Source organism: Copadichromis virginalis, linkage group LG1 (genome assembly GCF_057382275.1).
Source record: "Copadichromis virginalis isolate Kocher_CV1m ecotype Utaka linkage group LG1, C_Virginalis_male_GT1.1, whole genome shotgun sequence".
Lineage (NCBI taxonomy): Eukaryota > Metazoa > Chordata > Actinopteri > Cichliformes > Cichlidae > Copadichromis > Copadichromis virginalis.
Genome location: NC_140618.1, coordinates 37815948 through 37834941, shown reverse-complemented (window position 1 = coordinate 37834941; position 18994 = coordinate 37815948). Strand labels below are relative to the sequence as shown.

The following is an 18994-nucleotide window of genomic DNA, read 5'->3' as shown; positions in this document are numbered from 1 at the left end:
GTAAGATAATGACGAGAAGAATCAGAGTGCGTGATCAGAATAATGAGGTGTTTAAGGCTTTGTCGTCATCACAGTAATGCAGTGATAGAAGTTGGTATATTCAATTTCACAGTTTTTTCCTTTTATCGTTACATTTTAGTTTTTGGAAAATAAATAAAAATACAACCTGTGTACGAAAGACCAAACATCCCCGCTTGAAAAGTGAAGCAAAAGAGTGACTTGAAAATATTTCCTGGTTTTATGCGTTTAGTCACATAGACTAGAACAACGAGGCCATTTCTTTATAACTCGACTCGTGATTGGTAGTCAGAAAGGAGGATTACCTAGGTTAAGGTCACTGGATGACTAGTCAGTTATAAGCAAAATAGAAAAAAGGTCCCTAAAATGTTATTTTATTTCAGTTCACACAAATTATTGATGCTGTATTTGAAAAATGACAATAAAATCTGAGCTTTCCATCCTGAAGCAGGTTTATATGAGACCATCTAGAGTGCCCTCTGTAGTGCACTTGGTGAACTGCCGCCAATTTTCATGCAACGTGATCAACACGAAGTGAAATGGTTAGTTCTCAAGATACGAATAATCATCGCCGGCTGGCTTTGTCATCAGTCATCATCCTTCTGCAGTGATCATATTATGTGTATGCTGCCGCCACCTCAACAGGTGGGTCAGTCTCAACTAAATCTTCCACAAAGATTGTCTGTCTGTCTCACACTAAAGCTGGATGTCTCGAGAACACTTCTATGTGGTCTTGGTCTCACTGTCTCGGTCTTGCTGTCTCAGATCGACATAGTGGTCGGGAGATTTGGAGTCAACAGTATCCATGACACACAACGTAACGTTCGATGATGTGTCATTTCAAAAGCATCAGCTCTAAGAGCCGTGCTTAGAGAGTGCTTTGTGATGAATCAGAGTCGACTCCCATTGAGCGAGAGCCGCTCCTCACTTAATTTCCTTTGGCTGCTCAGCTCTCGCACAGTGGCTCAGCTATGCTCCAATCCCTCCATATTGTGGCCAATCACATGCGAGGATATAAGATAATATCATTATGTGAAAAACAGAGGGTGATGGACGCGACAGTCAAGTGGAGCGTGCGTCTGTCCTCTCAGTGAGTGAGTGAGACAGCGGTGAGGAGGGCTGTGCGAGAGCAAGAACACATAAATATGCCTGATACCCGTAAACGAAGCAGCATCTGGCTGCAGTTTAAAGACTTTTTTGTCTCGGTCTTGATACCCCCCTGTCTTGGTCTCGTCTTGGTTTAGGCGGTCTTGACTACAAGCCTATCGCACACACACCTATATTTTTAAAGAAATGATTATAAATCAAATTCTTTGGATTTTGATCTCCCGCGAATGTGATGAAGAATTTGAAAGAGCACTGCAGGTTTGGCACAAACCACGTATAGGTGGTTCAGCTAATGTTACTGGTGTTTCAACATTTTATATATGGATATAGATCATTAGAAACATGGATGTGATTTTTATAAAGACTTTATTGGAAGTTTTTGCTCCAGTACATATGGTGTTCCAACCAAACGTATTTTTGTGTAAAATACTACAGTGTAATTTACAGGCTGTTAATAAATGGTGACAGTAACAAAATTAAACAGATGTGTGAAGCTTCCCTCTGAGGACTCGGGGTCAGTCTTGCTCAGGTGAGGATGTCGTGGGCCTGCTGCTCCACCAGCACGGCCATGTTCTTCACGTCGTCGCACCAGAAGTCCAGACGCTCCTTCATCCCTTTGATCTGAAACAGCGACCAACAGGAGAGTCAGACCAACAGGTACAGTAATCATAACTACTGTCGACATAACGGGCATTTCAGGTCCCATTACTGGGTGAGCTGCTGTACACATTTGTTACATGCTTAGAGTGTTTGATGTTTCTATATTTAAAGAAGAATTAAAAAAGAGCCCAACAGATACTGATTTTTAACTGTCATACTGATATTTAGAGACTGAAAAATCAGGGCCGATATTTTTCTTTCAGACAAACATAACATTGATGTGCAGTTATTTTATCTGCTTCTTTATATTCTGCTTGAATCAGCTTGTCGGGGAAGTTGCAGATTGCCCTCTGGTGGCTAAGCTTTGTAACATCGACACTCATGGTTGAAGGGTGTTTCTTGTCGGTCTTCTTTATTTTTGACCTTTTTAAACCTATCGGCTGTTATAAATGCTTATACCCACATGAGTACCAAACAGATAACATCAGCCCACCAACGAAGCTGTAAACAGTGAAAGTTGGCATCACTGTGACCAACCTGCTGCAGGTCCAGCACTCTGGGCTGCACCCAGGTCATCTGCACCTTCTGGTCCACCTCGTCAATGTTCCCTTTGATCAGGCCCACAGACAGAGCCTTCATCACAAGCAGCTCAACCTACAAACAGACCGATACAACCATCAGCCTACACGAGGATCAGCTGTATGTGACCAGTATTAGGACAAACAACATTATCTCCAGTTATCAAAGGTGAGCATTAATTTCATTATCAGAGTTACACCCTGATTAAACACACGTTCTGACCGCACTGACCTCATTAACGGGGATTTTGGCACTCTGAGCGATTTCAGTGAAGGTCAGCTGTCTGTGATTCGCAGGACGAGTGAATGTCATCTGGAAGGGAATGAGAAGATGTTCAGTTTATTGTGGACAAACTGACGTCATTACACATCAGTGTTTACAACCTAACTGGCAATCCCACCTCCATGACGCAGAGCAGCTGAATCTTCTGCATCAGTTTACCTTCTTGTGACGCGAGGTCGGGCTGTGACCAACAGAGAAAACAGTGAGTTGACCCAAACATACACGTGAAGACTTTGCCAGATCATCTCTGGATTAAAGATTTTTCAACAAAATGCAGTTAAGACAGGGAGAAGAAACACAGGCAGAGGTCTTAAAAACAAGCACTCAGCACCTAAACCTGAAAAATTCAAACTTTATTTACAAAGGTCTTATTCATGTTCGCCTGAGGTTACCGTTACTTATTTGTGACTTTTAAACGGGGTTATTGATTATTTCCTGCACCTGCAGAAACTCCAGTTCATGTGTCAGAATAAATTCAGCTGTTATAGATGACAAGTCATCATTACACACATCTCAGGCATTAAAATGAGTCCCCACCTGTTGGCCCCAGGCAGACTTTAAGCTCTGAAATTTCTCCACATTGCCTGCATTGAAGGCATATAGTGTGTCAATCAGCCACTGCTTGTCTGTGTTCCTCAGCGACTCCAGCACAGGATGCATCAGCTGCACAGAGAAGCCACACGAGTAATCAGCACAGGCAGGTCGAGCTACACAACATGTGGCTAACAGAGTTCAAATCCCACCAGCTCTCCAAAGTTGTAAACTCCCTCTCCTAAGAGTCCAGCCAGGCCGAGCGTGAACGCCCTCTCCTGCCTCTCCGTCTCTGTGAACAACAATTACAAAATGAACTGAATACGAGTGATCTGCTGTGTTCTGACTGACACGCAGCTTAATTCATGCTGTTGTTTACCTGGAAAGCATCTGATGTCCACACAGCCCAGGTAGCGCAAGGCGTCCTTATAGTAGGCAGCGTGGTCTCCAACAAGGCGATAGTATTTACTGGAGAGGTCATAAAAGCGGCCGTGGACTGACGTCACTCCAGGCAAGTTATTCAACGTTTCCTCAATTTCTTCAATTTCTTTCTACAAGTGGAAAAAACAGGGAAGGCGATAAGTGGATGCATCACTGCTTTTAAACCCAACCTGAAGCTGTTACACCTCGGGGGGTTTCTCCTCTCCACACACACTTTATTTACAGACGTGGATCAGGTTAACACCCCGTTTTACCACAGACTGTATAAAAAAGATGGAAGGTGATGTGAAAGTGCCCCACACCTGTGTTCTTCTTAATGGCCACGGAGGCAGCAACTCCTATGGCTGCAAAGTGAAGCTGGATTTTATACACATCCTACTTCTTTTTAACATTTTCATTTGTGTCCTGTTGTTTCTCTCACAGCCAGTCAGAAAACAGCTGCACTTTTTGTCCATCAGTGACACCACCACCCAACATGTGTTCTGACTTCAGTGAATATCACAAAAAAGAAGGTTGTTGCAGCCCATATAGCTCTAACTTGAGCATTTACGCTAACTCAATTGGAATATATAACCTTATCTCAACTGACTGTCTTTGAAATACAGATTTCACTGATTCCCTCTTCTCCATGCGCTTGGGTGTAAGGCTGTGCATTCATCCTAATTTTGGAGTTTGTGAACGGTGACGTCTGTGAGGAAGGAGGTGGAGATGTCACATTTTTGTACAATGAGCGCAAAGATTGGAGGAAGGGAAAATGTCAGGTGTGCATGAGTGTGGCAGCAAGAAAACGATGACTGAACACCTACAAGTTATTTCAAGGATATCTACACCCAAGTGCCATTTGGACTGCACTTGTGGGTTTAACAGCTGCTGGTTTTTCTCATGCTAACAGGCAGAAACATCACGTGAACGTTCCAGGCAGTTGGAAACGCTCTGTCACATGCTATATCTGAGCTCAAGTCTGCCAACACCTCGCTCAGAGTTTTACCTTTGTGGCAGGAACGTCGTTGATCTCAAGTCTAAGATTGCCGATGGCGGTCTTGCAGAGAATCACTGCTTCCTCGCTGCTTTTCACCTGAACCAGGTGGAGACGCGCAGACGTTTGGTCAAAAGTGCACTTTACAGAATGTAACTTCAAAGCAACCTGTCATGCTGGTGTCTGGTCATCTTACCTTTTCCCTGGTCTTTTCAAGAAAAACGATGGCATCTTTTTGATCTAGACACAAACAGCGTTGGATTTTAATGCCAAAAAATGAATTAAAACAAAGAAAATGTTCCCATTTCTCCGTACCTGACATTTGTCTGGCAACGAACAGTAAAATCTCCACCAGCGACAATGGATTGATTCTGATAAAGGAACAAAAATTATAAATTAACAGGTAAAAAACAGTAAATACTTGTATTTGCTCTGTTTAGGACAAGCGGATGAACAACTCACCTGTGTTCAAAGTCACTCATGAAATTTTCATAAAGCTGGAAGGAAAAAAAAGAAACGGAAAAGAGAGAATATTTAGTGGACAGTGTTATTCATTACCTTAGAAATGTAGCTATGACATTAGTGAATATCTGTACCAAGGGCCTCTTTGGTATGATATGTTTTAATATATACTAGTATGCAGTAAGTCTACATGTACGACAAACTGCTGCTGCATAAACTTAAATATTCAAGATAAACTAATTATGACAATGACAAGAGACCATGTAGGCGTCGGAATAATTTAGTGGCATCACTTCTCATTTTCAGCAGAACTGTACAGATACTTCGTTATGAAATGTAGTTTCCATTTGCATGCTGGTCAAATCTATGCATGTATGTGCTTAAAGAAGGCCTGTTCTGCTTCTCCTTATTTTCTACACCCTGTATCAAAGGTGGATGCTCATATTAAGCACTAATAAACATGATAATGTTTCACAGTATGTGTAAGGAAACCCTGTCATTGCAGCAACGCAGTTCTGGCTGTAAGCACAGAAGCCCCACCCACCTGCTGCTCAAACCTTCTGCCTGCTGGGGCCAGCCAATAAGAAAAAGATTGGCTTAAATAGACAGGGGCTTAAATCAAGAGTCCATGCAAATGAACTATGAGTCATGCAAAGCTAGAGTCCAATAATAAAAATAAGAAGCTGTGAATGAGCAAACAGGTAAAGTATGTAAAGATGAGAACCCACTCATGTTCAACGCTGCAACGTTTTCAGGGTGAAGCAGTTCAAACTGACAGAGGTCAGCTTGTATTAGCAGTAATTCCGATGTGTTATAGCTAAAAATGATCTCTAAAAGTAAAACAAGTTTGAAGTGAAAGTACAAACAAGTACTGCAAATAATATATGTTTTGATGTGAACATGGGGCGTTAAAAACAGTATATTCTCTAGTCTGCAGCACAGTTTTGAAAAGGAGGGCAGAGGAACAGACTGGCATTGGGTGGCCAGCGCTGGCCCTGCTACTGAACCACAGCAGTGCGTCTCAGTGGGACTATCCAGTGCTGTGAAGCTGCAGTGCAAACACATAATATATCACCACAGTCTGGTGCAGCTAAAACAACCTGGATTAGTGGAAAAAAAAAAAACCAAGATCTGGTCCAATGAGGCACCTGTGATGCCATCAGCTGGAACTCATATACTGCTGTTTACCACACAGCCGAAAGGGGTTTTAGCTAACCCCTCCACCTCTCCAATAGTGTAAAAAAAAAAAAAAATACATAAACACCTGGCAAACTGCCGGGGGGGGGGGGGTGTCAAGTATAACTCAATTTTTGGTAATACTCTATTGAAATACTGATACATTTCTGACAAATAAGGCAACAGAATTACTTTGTTCTCAATATCTGACAATCATGCTTACTCTTGTATGTTGTGTAAAGCATTACAAAGAGTGGCTGAGATGCAGTTACCTGTATGATACCATCGCCTGTTTTGAAGCAGGGATCTCTGACAAAGACCATCAGCTTCAGAGTCAATTGATGCCACAATCTAAGGGCAGAACAAAGAAAACAGTTCAAATCAGTCACAACTGCCAGTTCCTTTTAATTCATGATATCAGCCAAAAAACTACATCAAAATATGAGAAGAGTGCAATGAAGAGCTGAGAGACTTTATTCACCAAAAATCCCATCTACACACGACACCCCCATAGAGTAGTACTCATTCTATGGACTAGACTAGACCAACAGGGCCAAACAGACTGAGCACTACCTGAATTTACACAGAATCTTTTGGAAACAAGCTTTATTGTTCACATACACAATCATACAGAGTACAACATGCAGTGAAATGTGTCGTGTCTGAGCTGAAGACATAGCTGTGCCTTTCCAGGGCTTGGCGTTTGGCAATGGGGGCCTAGCCAAGACCCTTACTCCCTTATTAGGGAATCGAACTTGCGACTTCCGCTCCAAAGGTGTGGGGTCTTGATAGCCAGACAGGAACAGAAAGCAATTATCATTCCTGAGAACAGTCATCCAGTGGGAAGATATGTATATCTGTGCCAAACCAAAGGAAAAGCCAACGAGGGTCACCACGTGTTACTTCGATACTGGTGTTTGAATGGTGATGGTTTAACACTACAGTCTATGCCACAGTGTCAGCGACCAGAGTTCTCATTATTTTAGTCTTGTCCCCCCCTTCTGCAGCACACTTTTTAGTGAGTCCCTTCCTGCTGCTGAAATCACGACGAACAACACAGAATTGAACTGCAGTGGCCCTTCCTTTTAAGGGAGCAGGAGATCCAAACTATGTCAGCAAAGCACCCCCATAACAGATCCACCAGATTCCCTTAAGGTTTCTTTTTAGTCTGTCTCCCACTTTATAATATTACATATCAGAACTTTCAGTTAGCCTGTGAACTTCAATTACAAACCATTATCCGTTTATAAGGGTTAAAAACTGAAAAATTGGCCACTGCATAGCTAAAAGGGCCGTCTTTAATTATTTGCTTTGTTTGAACACTGTCAAAATACCAAATGCATATAGAGTCAACTGACACATAATAAGGAAAAACAAATCCTGATATCATGGAGGCGAGAAATTAGATGTTTGTTTCGCGATTATTGCTTGTCAAACTGATTAAAAGACTGTTTGAACAGTTACAGGTTGTTTTCTTGTTTTACGGTTAATTGACACTGTTAGCAAGGATGCACAGTAACAGCTACAAAAACCTGTGACAGCACAACAAATAGACTCCCGCTGCCCTAAATATTAGTGCTGGGCTCAAACCTAAAACTCAATTAGAGTTTAGAAAACAATATCATTTTGTTCCGAATTTAAAGCTTAAGCTTACTGCCAACGTGAGCTAAAGCTATGCTACAACAGCTAACCTCAGCTCCGTGCATGACTCAGCTTGCATTTCCAATGAATGGGCTAGCTAATGTAAGCTAGGCTAGCGCTAGCGGCTAGCTGCCACTTCTTACGACTTTTGTACCTTTTGTTGTACAAATCCTCCAGCGCGTGCCATTCCGACGCCAGCTCCGGCGTGGGGCTGTTACTCTGCTGCTGCTTGAGGTACCCAGTAACATCTTTCATGATAGCGACAAAATGTAGTTTATTCTATACTAATACGTGTTGTTGAATTTTTTTAGCTAATGTCAAGCAGCCTGTCGTGTTGTGGTAATGGGACTGCGCTGTTGCTGCCAGGCGCAAAGAATTATGGGAAATGAAGGAGGCGTTTTGGTTTTTTTTTATTGCTAGCTAAGATTTTCTGTAACTTAAGTTGTTTGGGTGCAGTCAGTCGCCTTATGTTTATTGCTATGGGATATATTTTTAATAAGCAAACGACGGATAAATTATAAATTGCAAGTTTGTGCAAGTGAAGCTAAGTTGTATCGTCGTATATTACAGAACTGTCAAAAAGGAGGTCAAAGGACACAGTTCTGCAGGTCTGTAGGCAGTCATTCTATATAGCTATTTTCAAAGGAGCTAAAATCGGCTTCTGTAAAACGGTGACAGCAAGAGCCATGCAGTGAAAGTGTGCGTGAAGTTTATTTTGAATCCTACAGCTTTGTTATGGCTTCTTCTGTTAGCTGCTCTTTGTTATTGTTACCTGCCAGACTCTGTCGAAGTCTGCGGTCAAGAGCAAGCTGGACGCTCTCCGCTAAAGGTTAGTGCACAGAGAGAGCTCAAATGATGCAACACAAAATGCATGTATGACCTATTATATTTGACACAAGTATTTGATTTCTAGGCTTCGATCAAAGGAGCTCGTTTCCAAGTGAAGGTGCAACAGTTCTGTCCAGGTACCTGCATGGATACAAGAAACATGACAGCGGAGTCCAGGTGATGCAATATAGGCATCACCTGGCTGTCAACGCTGCATGTAGCGATATTTTAGTCAGTCTAATGAGCATTACAACTATAGGGATGCCGTGTGATGTCCTATTATGAGTTACTCTGATTCTCGTTCCTAATGTTGGATCAGTGGGAACATCAGTGCATCTTCTCCAGTCCCAGTGTTGAAGTGTCTCTGGGAATGATTCTGAACTCCGAGTTGCCCCTGGTGTATCCATCGGAGGGTGTGTCAATGACAAATTAAAAGTGCTTTGTGATGACAGCGCCTCCTCTATGGAGAAACAACTTGCATACATTGCTCAGGTGTGATTTTCTTCCATACACTCTTCAAATGTCTGAAGGTTCCATCTGCCCTTTAGTTCTTTCCATAGATGTTCATTTGGTCAGGTGATTGGCTGGGCTTTTCGAAACACTTTATTTTCTTTCTCTGAAACTCCCAAACACATACTAAACAACGTAGTGTATGCTGTGCAGTGCAGCGAGGCATGCTCAGACCTCTACACTGGAGAGAGCAAACAGACACTTCATAAACGTTCACATTTTGGACAGAGAAGACAGGTAGTTTGAAAGAGGAGTGACAGAAGCCACCCTTGAACAGAGGGCGGGGCTTATGACAACTGCCACCTATAATCCAGTTTTCAAAGCCCTTCCCAGGCACCTTAACAGTGTCACATCTTGTGTCAGTTCATCAGTAGGTCACATGATGGGGCAAGGTTTCCCCTGAAACGTCAGCTGATAATGCCCCACGCCCTTTCTTCGCACCTTGGCTCATGTGATGAGGCCCTTGATCAACACTGGGTCAACAACCGTCTTAAGGGATAACTCCAACTAGGGCTTAAATACTAGGGACTCTCCACGATTTGCTCTTAGAACTGAAGAAGCTTCCCTGATGAGAGGTGAAACACCTTCAGGAAACTTAAAGAACTCCAGCTCCAAGCTGGCCCCAACAGTGCTCACTGGAACCTTCAGTAGTTTGGAAACTCTTCTGTATGCAGTGCCATCAGTATGCTTTGCAACAACAAAGCTGCAACAGTCTTGAGAGAGCTCCTTGGTTTTATCCCTCATCAGATGTTTATTGTGTGATACTTTGGTAATATGACACCAACTGGGACTGAAGCAGCTGGTATTATTTGCACTTTCTAGCTGACAGAGTTCAGCTGCTGTCATGATTTCATGTGTTTAGTACTTTTTCCATGTCTCATTATTTTTTCACATAACTTGATTTATGGACATCTATGCTTTGATTTCTTTGCATGTGTGGATGAGTTGTTACCAACATCCGACTTTCATGTCAATAGCACTGTGACAGGAGTGACGGACCTGACCACACGTTTCACTTTCCAGCACACTTCTGTATTAGATTGCTGCTTTCCAATCCCTGGCTGCAGCTTTTCAGCTGCCAGCCACACATACACAAGAACAGCCTCATGACCCAGTTCATACTTTCTAAGCAGGCGTGTCGGTCTCCCTGCAGCTGCGCCACAAACAAACAAGCACCTTTAGAAATATGTTTACTTAGAAAATTGGTGACATGTTCAATACTTACTAAACCCGCTGTATGTGAAGCACAAAGTGTTTTGAGTGCTCAAATTGAGTAGAAGGGTGCTATGTAAATGGCCTGTATTTATATAGCGCTTTACTTAGTCCCTATGGACCCCAAAGCGCTTTACACATCCAGTCATCCACCCATTCACACACTGGTGATGGCAGCTACATTGTAGCCACAGCCACCCTGGGGCGCACTGACAGAGGCGAGGCTGCCGGACACTGGCGCCACCGGCCCCTCTGACCACCACCAGTAGGTAACGGGTGAAGTGTCTTGCCCAATGACACAATGACCGAGACTGTCGGAGCCGGGGCTCAAACCGGCAACCTTTCAATTACAAGATGAACTGCCAACTCTTGAGCCACGATCGGGGCTCAAGACCAGCCGTTTACTTTTCCCAGACATGCACGATCTCTCTGCTGGACTCAGACCCGAGGGTTTTTCTCCCACGGTGGAAGTTCGTCCGCTAAGCAGCAGACCCTGGAGGATATCGCGAAGAGCATCCGGGAGCAGCAGTTCAAGAGGGTCGTGGTGATGGCTGGAGCGGGGATCAGCACTCCCAGTGGCATCCCAGATTTCAGGTAATATGGCTAGCTGTGGTTTCCTGCCCTGGCGTCTACCCATATCAGTAAAGACAAGGTGCATTCTGGTCTCGATCAACAGTTTCATTTGGATTCACTTGCAGGTCTCCAGGCAGTGGTCTCTATGACAACCTGCAGCAGTATGACCTGCCTTACGCCGAGGCCATATTTGAGATTAGCTTTTTCCACCATAACCCAAATCCCTTCTTCGCCCTGGCCAAAGAGCTGTATCCAGGAAACTACCGCCCCAACCTGACACACTACTTTGTATATCTGCTTCACAAGAAGGGTCAGCTGCTCCGGATGTACACACAGAACATTGATGGCCTGGAAAGACGTACGAAGTTTAGTTGTTTGACGTAACCGTGCATCACAGAGACTGTGACAGTGAACTTGATGTGCTTGTTTTCTGTGTTTATGCCTATTTCTAGTAGCAGGGATTCCTCCTGAGATGCTGGTGGAGGCCCACGGCACGTTTGCCACTGCCACCTGCACCGCTTGCTTGAGGAAATATGAGGGCGAGGACCTCAGAGTGAGTCAGAACGCACTATTGCATAAAAATGATTCAGAATTTTTTTTTCGTTAGGTTTTTTTTTTTGACAAGTTGGATATTTGGGATGTGATGAACAGTGCTACTCATACTGGTGACACACAGCTTCTGGCTGTAAATTTCATTTTGCTTTCATAGCTATATTAGTCGTTCCAACTTTGAAACTAGTACACTGACACTAGATAATGGAATTCTAAAATGCCAGAAAACCTCCAAAAACAACCCAACATTCATCCCTCAAAGTGTTCTTAGGAAAACTCAGGACAGTAGAGTCGTGAGATTTTTAGAGGTGAATGGAATTTTTTTCCAGTAATCAGTGATGCCTTCAGAGATGTGAAAGTTACATGTGCCATGTGAATTAATATAAATCAGGGTGAACGTTTCCTCCGTGCTAAGGGCTCTACGTGCCTCACTGTATCAGGGATCGCAGACAAGCTTGAGTTTTATTCTGTTTTGTTTTTTATCAGGTGTTGGTGTTGTGAAAAATGTCCTTGTTGTTTGTTTTGATTTGATTGATTTTTTGCTAAACAAGCAAGGAAGAAATCAGCGCTTCTTAAGTTGGCAGGATAATAAACCAATGACCAGACTGAGATGTTGAGCAGCTGTTCAGCACATGATTAGGATACGTGTAGTGTTTGTTCCGTTCTGATGTTCAGAGTCTGCGTTGCTGTAAGACCCAAACTTCACGTCAACTGTGTGGATTTATGCTTTCTTCTGTTCCTCTGTAACAAGGATTTTGTTTGTTTGGGCTGCAAGTTTCAGATGAGTCGAATGCATTTGTGTTTTTCCTGTCAAGTAAAAAAAACAGGCATCTGCTGTCTACAAGAAATATGTTTTTCCCTCAAACTTGTACAGGTGAACTTTTGAATTCTCATAATTCATTCAAAGAATTTGCAAATAAGCAATTATTTCTTTCTTTTTTTAATGGATTTTTCAGGTTGTATTTTCATTGAAATCTGGTGTATTTATGTCATACTCTGATTAGTTTAAAACATTTAGTTGGAAAAAAAAAATCACTTGTAGACAGTAATTTGACATTTTGTGTTTTGTTAGCCCGACGTGATGAGTGGGACGGTCCCCAAGTGTCCCACCTGTAAGGGCGTGGTAAAGCCTGACATCGTGTTTTTTGGTGAGGAGCTTCCACGACACTTCTTCAAGTATATCACAGACTTCCCACTGGCAGACCTGCTGATCATCATGGGCACATCACTGGAGGTGAGCTTCAAACTCAGGCAGGAAACACACTACCTTCACACAGTGAGGCCTGTAAGTGTTTGGATTTTAAATCAAACAATCGAAACGTGATTGTTCAGACTTTCATTCAAGGGTTTAAACAAAAGCGCTGTGTTATGAACAGAAGACCTGTTTAGGAGTCACAGCCATTTTCAGAGGCTCAAAAGTAACTGGACAAATTAAAATCAGTTTAAATATAAGAATTGTTACAACACTTGGGTGAAAGTCATTAACTAACTTGGATATAACAGCAAAATAACAAAAAATGCTTCTTTGTTCAAATACTTGATGCTATTTAAAAAAGAAGATGTGAGGAAGTAAAGCTTGGCGGGTGAAAAGCAACGTGGCTCATCTTCTCTTTGAAATGTTTGTTTGGTAACTTTGTGGTATGATAAAGTAACCACAGTATAACCACTGCATGTCCATGGCACCATCTGTTACAGCTGCAACATGTACATGCAGTGTCACTGCATCATCTACATCAGGGGTGTCAAACTCAAATACACAGTGGGCCAAAATTCAAAACTGGAACAAAGTCGCGGGCTAACATTAATATTTATTGAAAAAAAAAACCTTCCTCCAGATATAAGAATGAATCTCTTATTATGGAGTCAAACAAGTTTTGCTGAAAAACTGAATATGGAACAAGCAAAGCTTAAATACTAGACTATATATGTGTATATATATATATATATATATATATATATATATATATATATATATATATATATATATATATATATATATATATAACATCTGTGCCGAGTATAACCTAGAAGTCCCGAGGTCAAAATGGGAGATGCCCCCAAGGGTGGTGGAGAATGAGCAAGCTAAGATCCTGTGGGACTTCCAGATACAGACGGACAAAATGGTGGTGGCTAACCAACCGGACATAGTGGTGGTAGACAAACAGAAGAAGACAGCCATAGTGATCGATGTAGCGGTTCCCAATGACAGCAATATCAGGAAGAAGGAACACGAGAAGCTGGAGAAATACCAAGGGCTCAGAGAAGAGCTCGAGAGGATGTGGAGGGTGAAGGTAACGGTGGTCCCCGTGGTAATCGGAGCACTAGGTGCGGTGACTCCCAAGCTAGGCGAGTGGCTCCAGCAGATCCCGGGAAAAACATCGGAGATCTCTGTCCAGAAGAGCGCAGTCCTGGGAACAGCTAAGATACTGCGCAGGACCCTCAAGCTCCCAGGCCTCTGGTAGAGGACCCGAGCTTGAAGGATAAACCGCCCGCAGGGGCGTGCTGGGTGTTTTATATATATATATATATATATATATATATATATATATATATATATATATATATATATATATATATATATATATATATATGTATATATATGTGTGTATATATATATATATATATGTATATATATATATATATATGTGTGTATATATATATATATGTGTGTGTATATATATATATATGTGTGTGTATATATATATATATGTGTGTGTATATATATATATATATATATATATATATATATATATATATATATATATATATATATACACATATATATATATATATATACACATATATATATATGTGTGTGTATGTGTGTATATATATATATATACCAGTAGGCCAGCTCTAATAGTAATGTGGTATGGCTTCGCGGGCCAAATGTAATTAGGCTGCGGGCCAGAGTTTGACACCTATGATCTACATTCTTGTTTGAGGGTTCATAAAGGGCTGCAGTTAACTCTTTGCTCTTTAGGTGGAGCCTTTTGCCAGTCTTGCTGGAGCTGTTCGCAGTTCTGTGCCCCGTCTTCTCATCAACAGGGACTTGGTGGGGCCGTTCACCTGGAGCCGCCGGCCTAATGACGTCGCACAGCTGGGTGATGTGGTGAGCGGTGTGCAAGCTCTGGTTGATGCTCTTGGCTGGACTCGGGAACTTGACGCTCTGATGGCGGCCAGCACTGAGAAAGTGAGTGCGTCATTAGCTTTTAGTTCAGAAAATCACATCAAAAATCGTCACGTTCCGGCTGCATTGGGCCTTTTGGATAGTTTTCTGGCTTCGTCCCAGTCCAAAGACATGCAGTTAGCCTGGTCAGGTTCATTGGTGATTCTAAATTGCCCACAGGTGTAAATGTGAGTGTGAATGGTTGTCTCTGTGTTAAGCATGTGACAGACTCGCAGCTTATTGACGGTATACCCTTCTCGTCACCACGCTGGGCGGGTGGGCGATGTTTGTGAATGCAGTATCTTGAGAACAAAGTGACGTAGGAGTCTCAGATTGATACCATGGTGTCCCTGAAGGTTCTCAGTCATCCAGGAAATAAAAAAGATCAATTATCAAATTTAACAACCTACAGAGGTAGTTTGATCATTTTAAAGACACTCTGAAAGTAAAATATGATGCGGCAGGCTAGTACGTTTTGACAAAATTTCTTTGCAGCAACTCAAAATGGTACTCTGTGGTTTGCCACATGTTTGTATGCAAGCCTGAGAACATTGGTACATGTTCACATTGAGATGGGTCAGGATCTGGATCAGCTCATCGCTGAGCTCCTGGACAGTCTGAGGAGAAACCTGTCAGATTGGGATGGACTGAAACATCATGTCCCAGAGGTTCTACTGGGTTTAGGTCAGGCGAGCGTGGAGGACAGTCAGCATCAGTTCCTCCATCCAGATCTGCCTGCATACTCTCATACCACAAGAGGCTGGAGGAATCCAGGACCAACTGTACCAGCGTAGGGCCTGACTGTGGGTCCAAGGATTTCATCCCAATACCTAATGGCAGTCATGGTGCCGTCGCCTATCCTGTAGAGGTCCGTGCGTCCCTCCAGCCCAGCAGCCATGCTGGATGATGATAACGTTCTCCACAGCTTCTTCAGACCTTTTCATGTCTGTCACATGTGCTCAGGGTTAATCTGCTCTCATTTGTGAAGACCACAGGGTGCCATTGGTGGAGCTGTTTTGATATTCAATGGATGAATCACACGCCATGGTGCTGGGCAGTGAGGACATGGTCCACTAGAAGATGTTGGGCCCTCTGGCCACCCTCATGAAGTCTGTTTTTGATGATTTGGTCAGAGAAATCATCTGGAGGTCCTTTGGTAGCTCTGGCAGTGCTCATCCTGTTCCTCCCTGCACAAAGGAGCAGATACCGGTTCTGCTAATGGGTTAAGGACCTTCTATGTTCCTGTCCAGCTCTCCTGCAGTACCCGCCTGCATCCTAGAATCTCCTCCCTGCTCTTGAGACTGGTGCTGGGAGACGCAGCAAACCTTTTGGCAAAGACATGCATTGATGTGCCATCCTGGAGGACTACCTGTCCAATGTCTGTAGGGTCCAGGTATTGCACTGAGCTACCAGTAGTGACCCTGACCCTAGCCAAAGGCAGGGATGATAAAAACAGTCATAAAAGATAAGGAAGGAAAAAGTGTCAGTGGTGTCCACCTGTAAAACTATTCCTGTTTTGGGGGTTGTCTCGTTGTTATCACTCTAGTGCACCTGTTGTTAATTTTATTAACTCATTAACAACGCTCTCTGCTACTGAACTGATCACATCAATATCCCAGAATTTTAACTGAGCGCAGTATTGAGCACAAATCTCACTGAAAACTTCACTAATCAAACTGTACGTACTTTCTCTGCAGAGTGCACCAAAAAAAGAAGAGTGACACAAGTTCACAACATCAAAAAACGAGGTTTGACTTTACATCAAACACACAAACTGTAGGATGAAGTCCAGAAGACTCGAGGTTTACCAGGATTTTAAAAATGGGATCAGTGGTAACTATCAGACTGGTAGATAAAGAAGTTGTATAGTGGAAATGCTGTGTAATTAATGCTCAGTCAAATATGAATAAAATACTGTATAACAAAGTTTTGTGTGCAGTAGAATTTACTCTGCAGTAGCAATATTGAGTACAGCACACAGTATTGTACAGGTACAGTACTCACTGGTACTTTATTTTATTTGTAAATGCACAGTTGACAGACCCAAGCTATCCTGTTAATGTGCCAGCTTTATTTTCACCTGCTGTCTCAGGGAGGTTATTGGCATGAATGGAGCCTTTTTCACTGGAGAGTATGAATCCCGAAGTCTGCTGCTCACCATCTTCAGCTCATGCTTAATGCTAGACTGAGTTAAAGACTGAAACACTGATGTAAGTCAGTAAGAACAGCTCACAAATATGGAGTCATACCAACAAAGAGGCTGTGTAGAATGTGAATTAAAGGGTAAAATAGGGATTATTCTTCACAGACGGATCCACACTGAGTGGACGCGTGTGTGCGTCGATGGTCATGAAGTCATTGTACACAGTCAGAGAGATCGTGAGTTCTGATACACTCATGACATCAATGTTATGTTTGCTTTTTGGTAACACTGCCAAAGAATTAGGGATAAAAACAGTTATTAAACAGCAGAGGGAGTAAGAGGGCAGCCGAGACTGTAACACACTCCTGTTTGAATCCTGCTGAGTGCTGTAAAGAATAATGGGAACTGCAGCTGAGACCACATTCACCTACTCTGTTTAAAATATAATTAAAAATGAAAAAAGAAAAAGTTTCTGATGGATATATGATGAGTTCAGTTTCTCGTATACACTGACTCATCACTTGTACATATAGTTAAAATAAATTTGAATTTAATTTTCATGCAAACATCTGATGTTCCCAGATGTTTGCATGAGGAGTAAACAGGTTACATGTGTCTGTGATCTGATGTGTATTTGTACAAACTTAAACTCCTTGCACAAACAAACAGGCAGAAGTTGCTCTAAAGAAGTGGTTGTCAAATGTTTGGGATGCCTCATTTCAGAAACTGAAAAAAACAACACTATTTTTAATCAGAATCAGAATACTTTATTGATCCCTGGGGGATCAATAAAGTATAATCCTTATTAATCCTTATTCTGCTGTCACACTAATGAAGACAGTGGCGGGAGGCCAGCGTGTGACCAGTGTGTGTGCAGTAAAATTGCCGTCTTCTTGATGATCGGTTTGGGGACGGGTCCAGCTCTGCGACCACTTGCAGTTAGCTGCGGTCTTCAAAACAGCTTTGGTGCATCAACATGACAGTAAAACAGCAATAAGATGGAGTCTGTCTCCTATCAGTTTGACTATGCAGTCTAGTTGCCAGTTGCTGCCAAGTTGTTTGTCTGTAACTGGCAAACTACTTACATTAAAAACGTAACAGTGGACACAGAAATTACAACACAAGCAGTGACGCAGTTGCAGCAGGATGGAGGTATAACTGCTCAGCAACCTTACTCTTATATTGGAATACCACCAGCCTGCAACCAGAGGAGTCGAGTCCCCTACTGCAAAGAGACACATCACAAACAAGTTGCACTCACCGACTCAGACTGATTGCACCATTTTAATAACCTGTCTGTTTATATATCTGAGAGTGATTGTAGTCAGTCCAGATTGTTTGAAGACAGATTGTCATCCTGCAATCACATACATTGATTTCTCAACTTCTGGGTAGTAGTTGGTCTCCACAAGTATTTGGTCACCAAATGTGAAAAGATTCAATGCAACCACCAAGTTTTCCTTGCTGCAAGGATGTTGCCGTCTACTTTTACTCTAGAGCAGGGCTGGGCAACTCCAGGGCTCGAGAGCCAGTGTCCTGCAGGTTTTACATGTGTCCCTGATCCAACACAGCTGATTCAAATGGCTAAATGACCTCCTCAACATGTCCTGATGTTCTCCAGGGGCCTTGTAACGAACTACTCATGTGATTCAGGTATGTTGACCCAGGGTGAGATCTAAAACCTGCAGGACACCGGCCCTCAAGGCCTGCAGTTGGACGCCCCTGCTCTAGTCACCAACAAAACAGATTTGAATAAAATGTTGTATAAAAACGTGAGCAAACAGCTGTTTAGTTTCCCTAAAAATAAAACCATGCTATTCAACTTCAATTCATGGGATTCTGGGTCCTAATACTGGTGCCCACTCCACTGTTTCCAGTTGCACCTAAGAAGTAGACGGTGTGCAAGAAAATTTGGCTCTTTTTCTTTTTTTAAAAACAGTCCATTTCAGGCCGTTTAGCTGCTGCTGGCGTTTGTATTGTGTGTCAAACTGAGTATCCACATGAAATGCTTCAGGGTTCTACTGTCAAAATTAAAATTGCACCTTGGCAGCTTTGGTCATCTCGAGGACGACGTCTGTCAGCATCCAGTTCCCCGTACTAAAACCCGTCTGTGTTGGTAGTAAAATGCACCCAGTGCTGTCCTTCAGAGGCTTCTGAATGTGACACATTAAGTCGAGAGGTTGTCTCTCACTGC

The 18994-nt window shown here is 42.6% G+C and overlaps 2 protein-coding genes across 5 annotated transcripts; one reads left to right on the top strand and one right to left on the bottom strand.

Annotated features, from left to right (window-relative positions):
- Positions 1-1474: 1474 nt before the first annotated feature.
- On the bottom strand, positions 1475-8190 carry psmd13 (proteasome 26S subunit, non-ATPase 13). Of its 2 annotated transcripts, none has more exons than XM_085461607.1 (13): positions 7968-8190; positions 6445-6523; positions 4997-5031; positions 4850-4905; positions 4731-4774; positions 4547-4633; positions 3497-3668; positions 3330-3409; positions 3124-3249; positions 2705-2767; positions 2536-2616; positions 2263-2379; positions 1475-1746 (listed from the first exon to the last, which is right to left on the bottom strand). In XM_085461607.1, the coding sequence occupies exons 1-13, from the start codon at positions 8066-8068 to the stop codon at positions 1651-1653; spliced, it is 1137 nt and encodes a 378-aa protein (XP_085317733.1). In that variant the 5' UTR covers positions 8069-8190; the 3' UTR covers positions 1475-1650. The 2 variants fall into 2 exon arrangements, with proteins under 2 accessions (XP_085317733.1, XP_085317742.1); XM_085461616.1 differs by lacking the exon at positions 7968-8190 and adding an exon at positions 7864-7942.
- A 163-nt stretch (positions 8191-8353) lies between these two features.
- On the top strand, positions 8354-17545 carry sirt3 (sirtuin 3). 3 transcript variants are annotated; one of them, XM_085461630.1, is made up of 8 exons: positions 8354-8642; positions 8727-8778; positions 10778-10957; positions 11062-11294; positions 11389-11489; positions 12561-12722; positions 14472-14681; positions 16355-17543. In XM_085461630.1, exons 1-8 carry the CDS (start codon positions 8549-8551, stop codon positions 16376-16378), a joined length of 1056 nt encoding a protein of 351 aa, XP_085317756.1. In that variant the 5' UTR covers positions 8354-8548; the 3' UTR covers positions 16379-17543. The 3 variants fall into 3 exon arrangements, with proteins under 3 accessions (XP_085317756.1, XP_085317773.1, XP_085317766.1); XM_085461647.1 differs by lacking the exon at positions 16355-17543 and having other exon boundaries at positions 14537-14636; XM_085461640.1 differs by lacking the exons at positions 8354-8642; positions 8727-8778 and adding an exon at positions 8788-9133 and having other exon boundaries at positions 16355-17545.
- Positions 17546-18994: the final 1449 nt, after the last annotated feature.

Bases quoted from the DNA above. Each gene is read 5' to 3' on its own strand.
- psmd13 (XM_085461607.1), bottom strand. From the start codon at position 8,068: ATGAAAGATGTTACTGGGTACCTCAAGCAGCAGCAGAGTAACAGCCCC. The intron at 4,906-4,996 runs GTGAGTTGTTCA...TTCCTTTATCAG, and splicing joins ATGAGTGACTTTGAACACAG to AATCAATCCATTGTCGCTGG. The intron at 2,380-2,535 runs GTCAGTGCGGTC...GTCTGTTTGTAG, and splicing joins CCAAAATCCCCGTTAATGAG to GTTGAGCTGCTTGTGATGAA.
- sirt3 (XM_085461630.1), top strand. From the start codon at position 8,549: ATGGCTTCTTCTGTTAGCTGCTCTTTGTTATTGTTACCTGCCAGACTC. The intron at 8,779-10,777 runs GTACCTGCATGG...TACTTTTCCCAG, and splicing joins GGTGCAACAGTTCTGTCCAG to ACATGCACGATCTCTCTGCT. The intron at 14,682-16,354 runs GTGAGTGCGTCA...CTTTCTCTGCAG, and splicing joins TGGCGGCCAGCACTGAGAAA to AGTGCACCAAAAAAAGAAGA.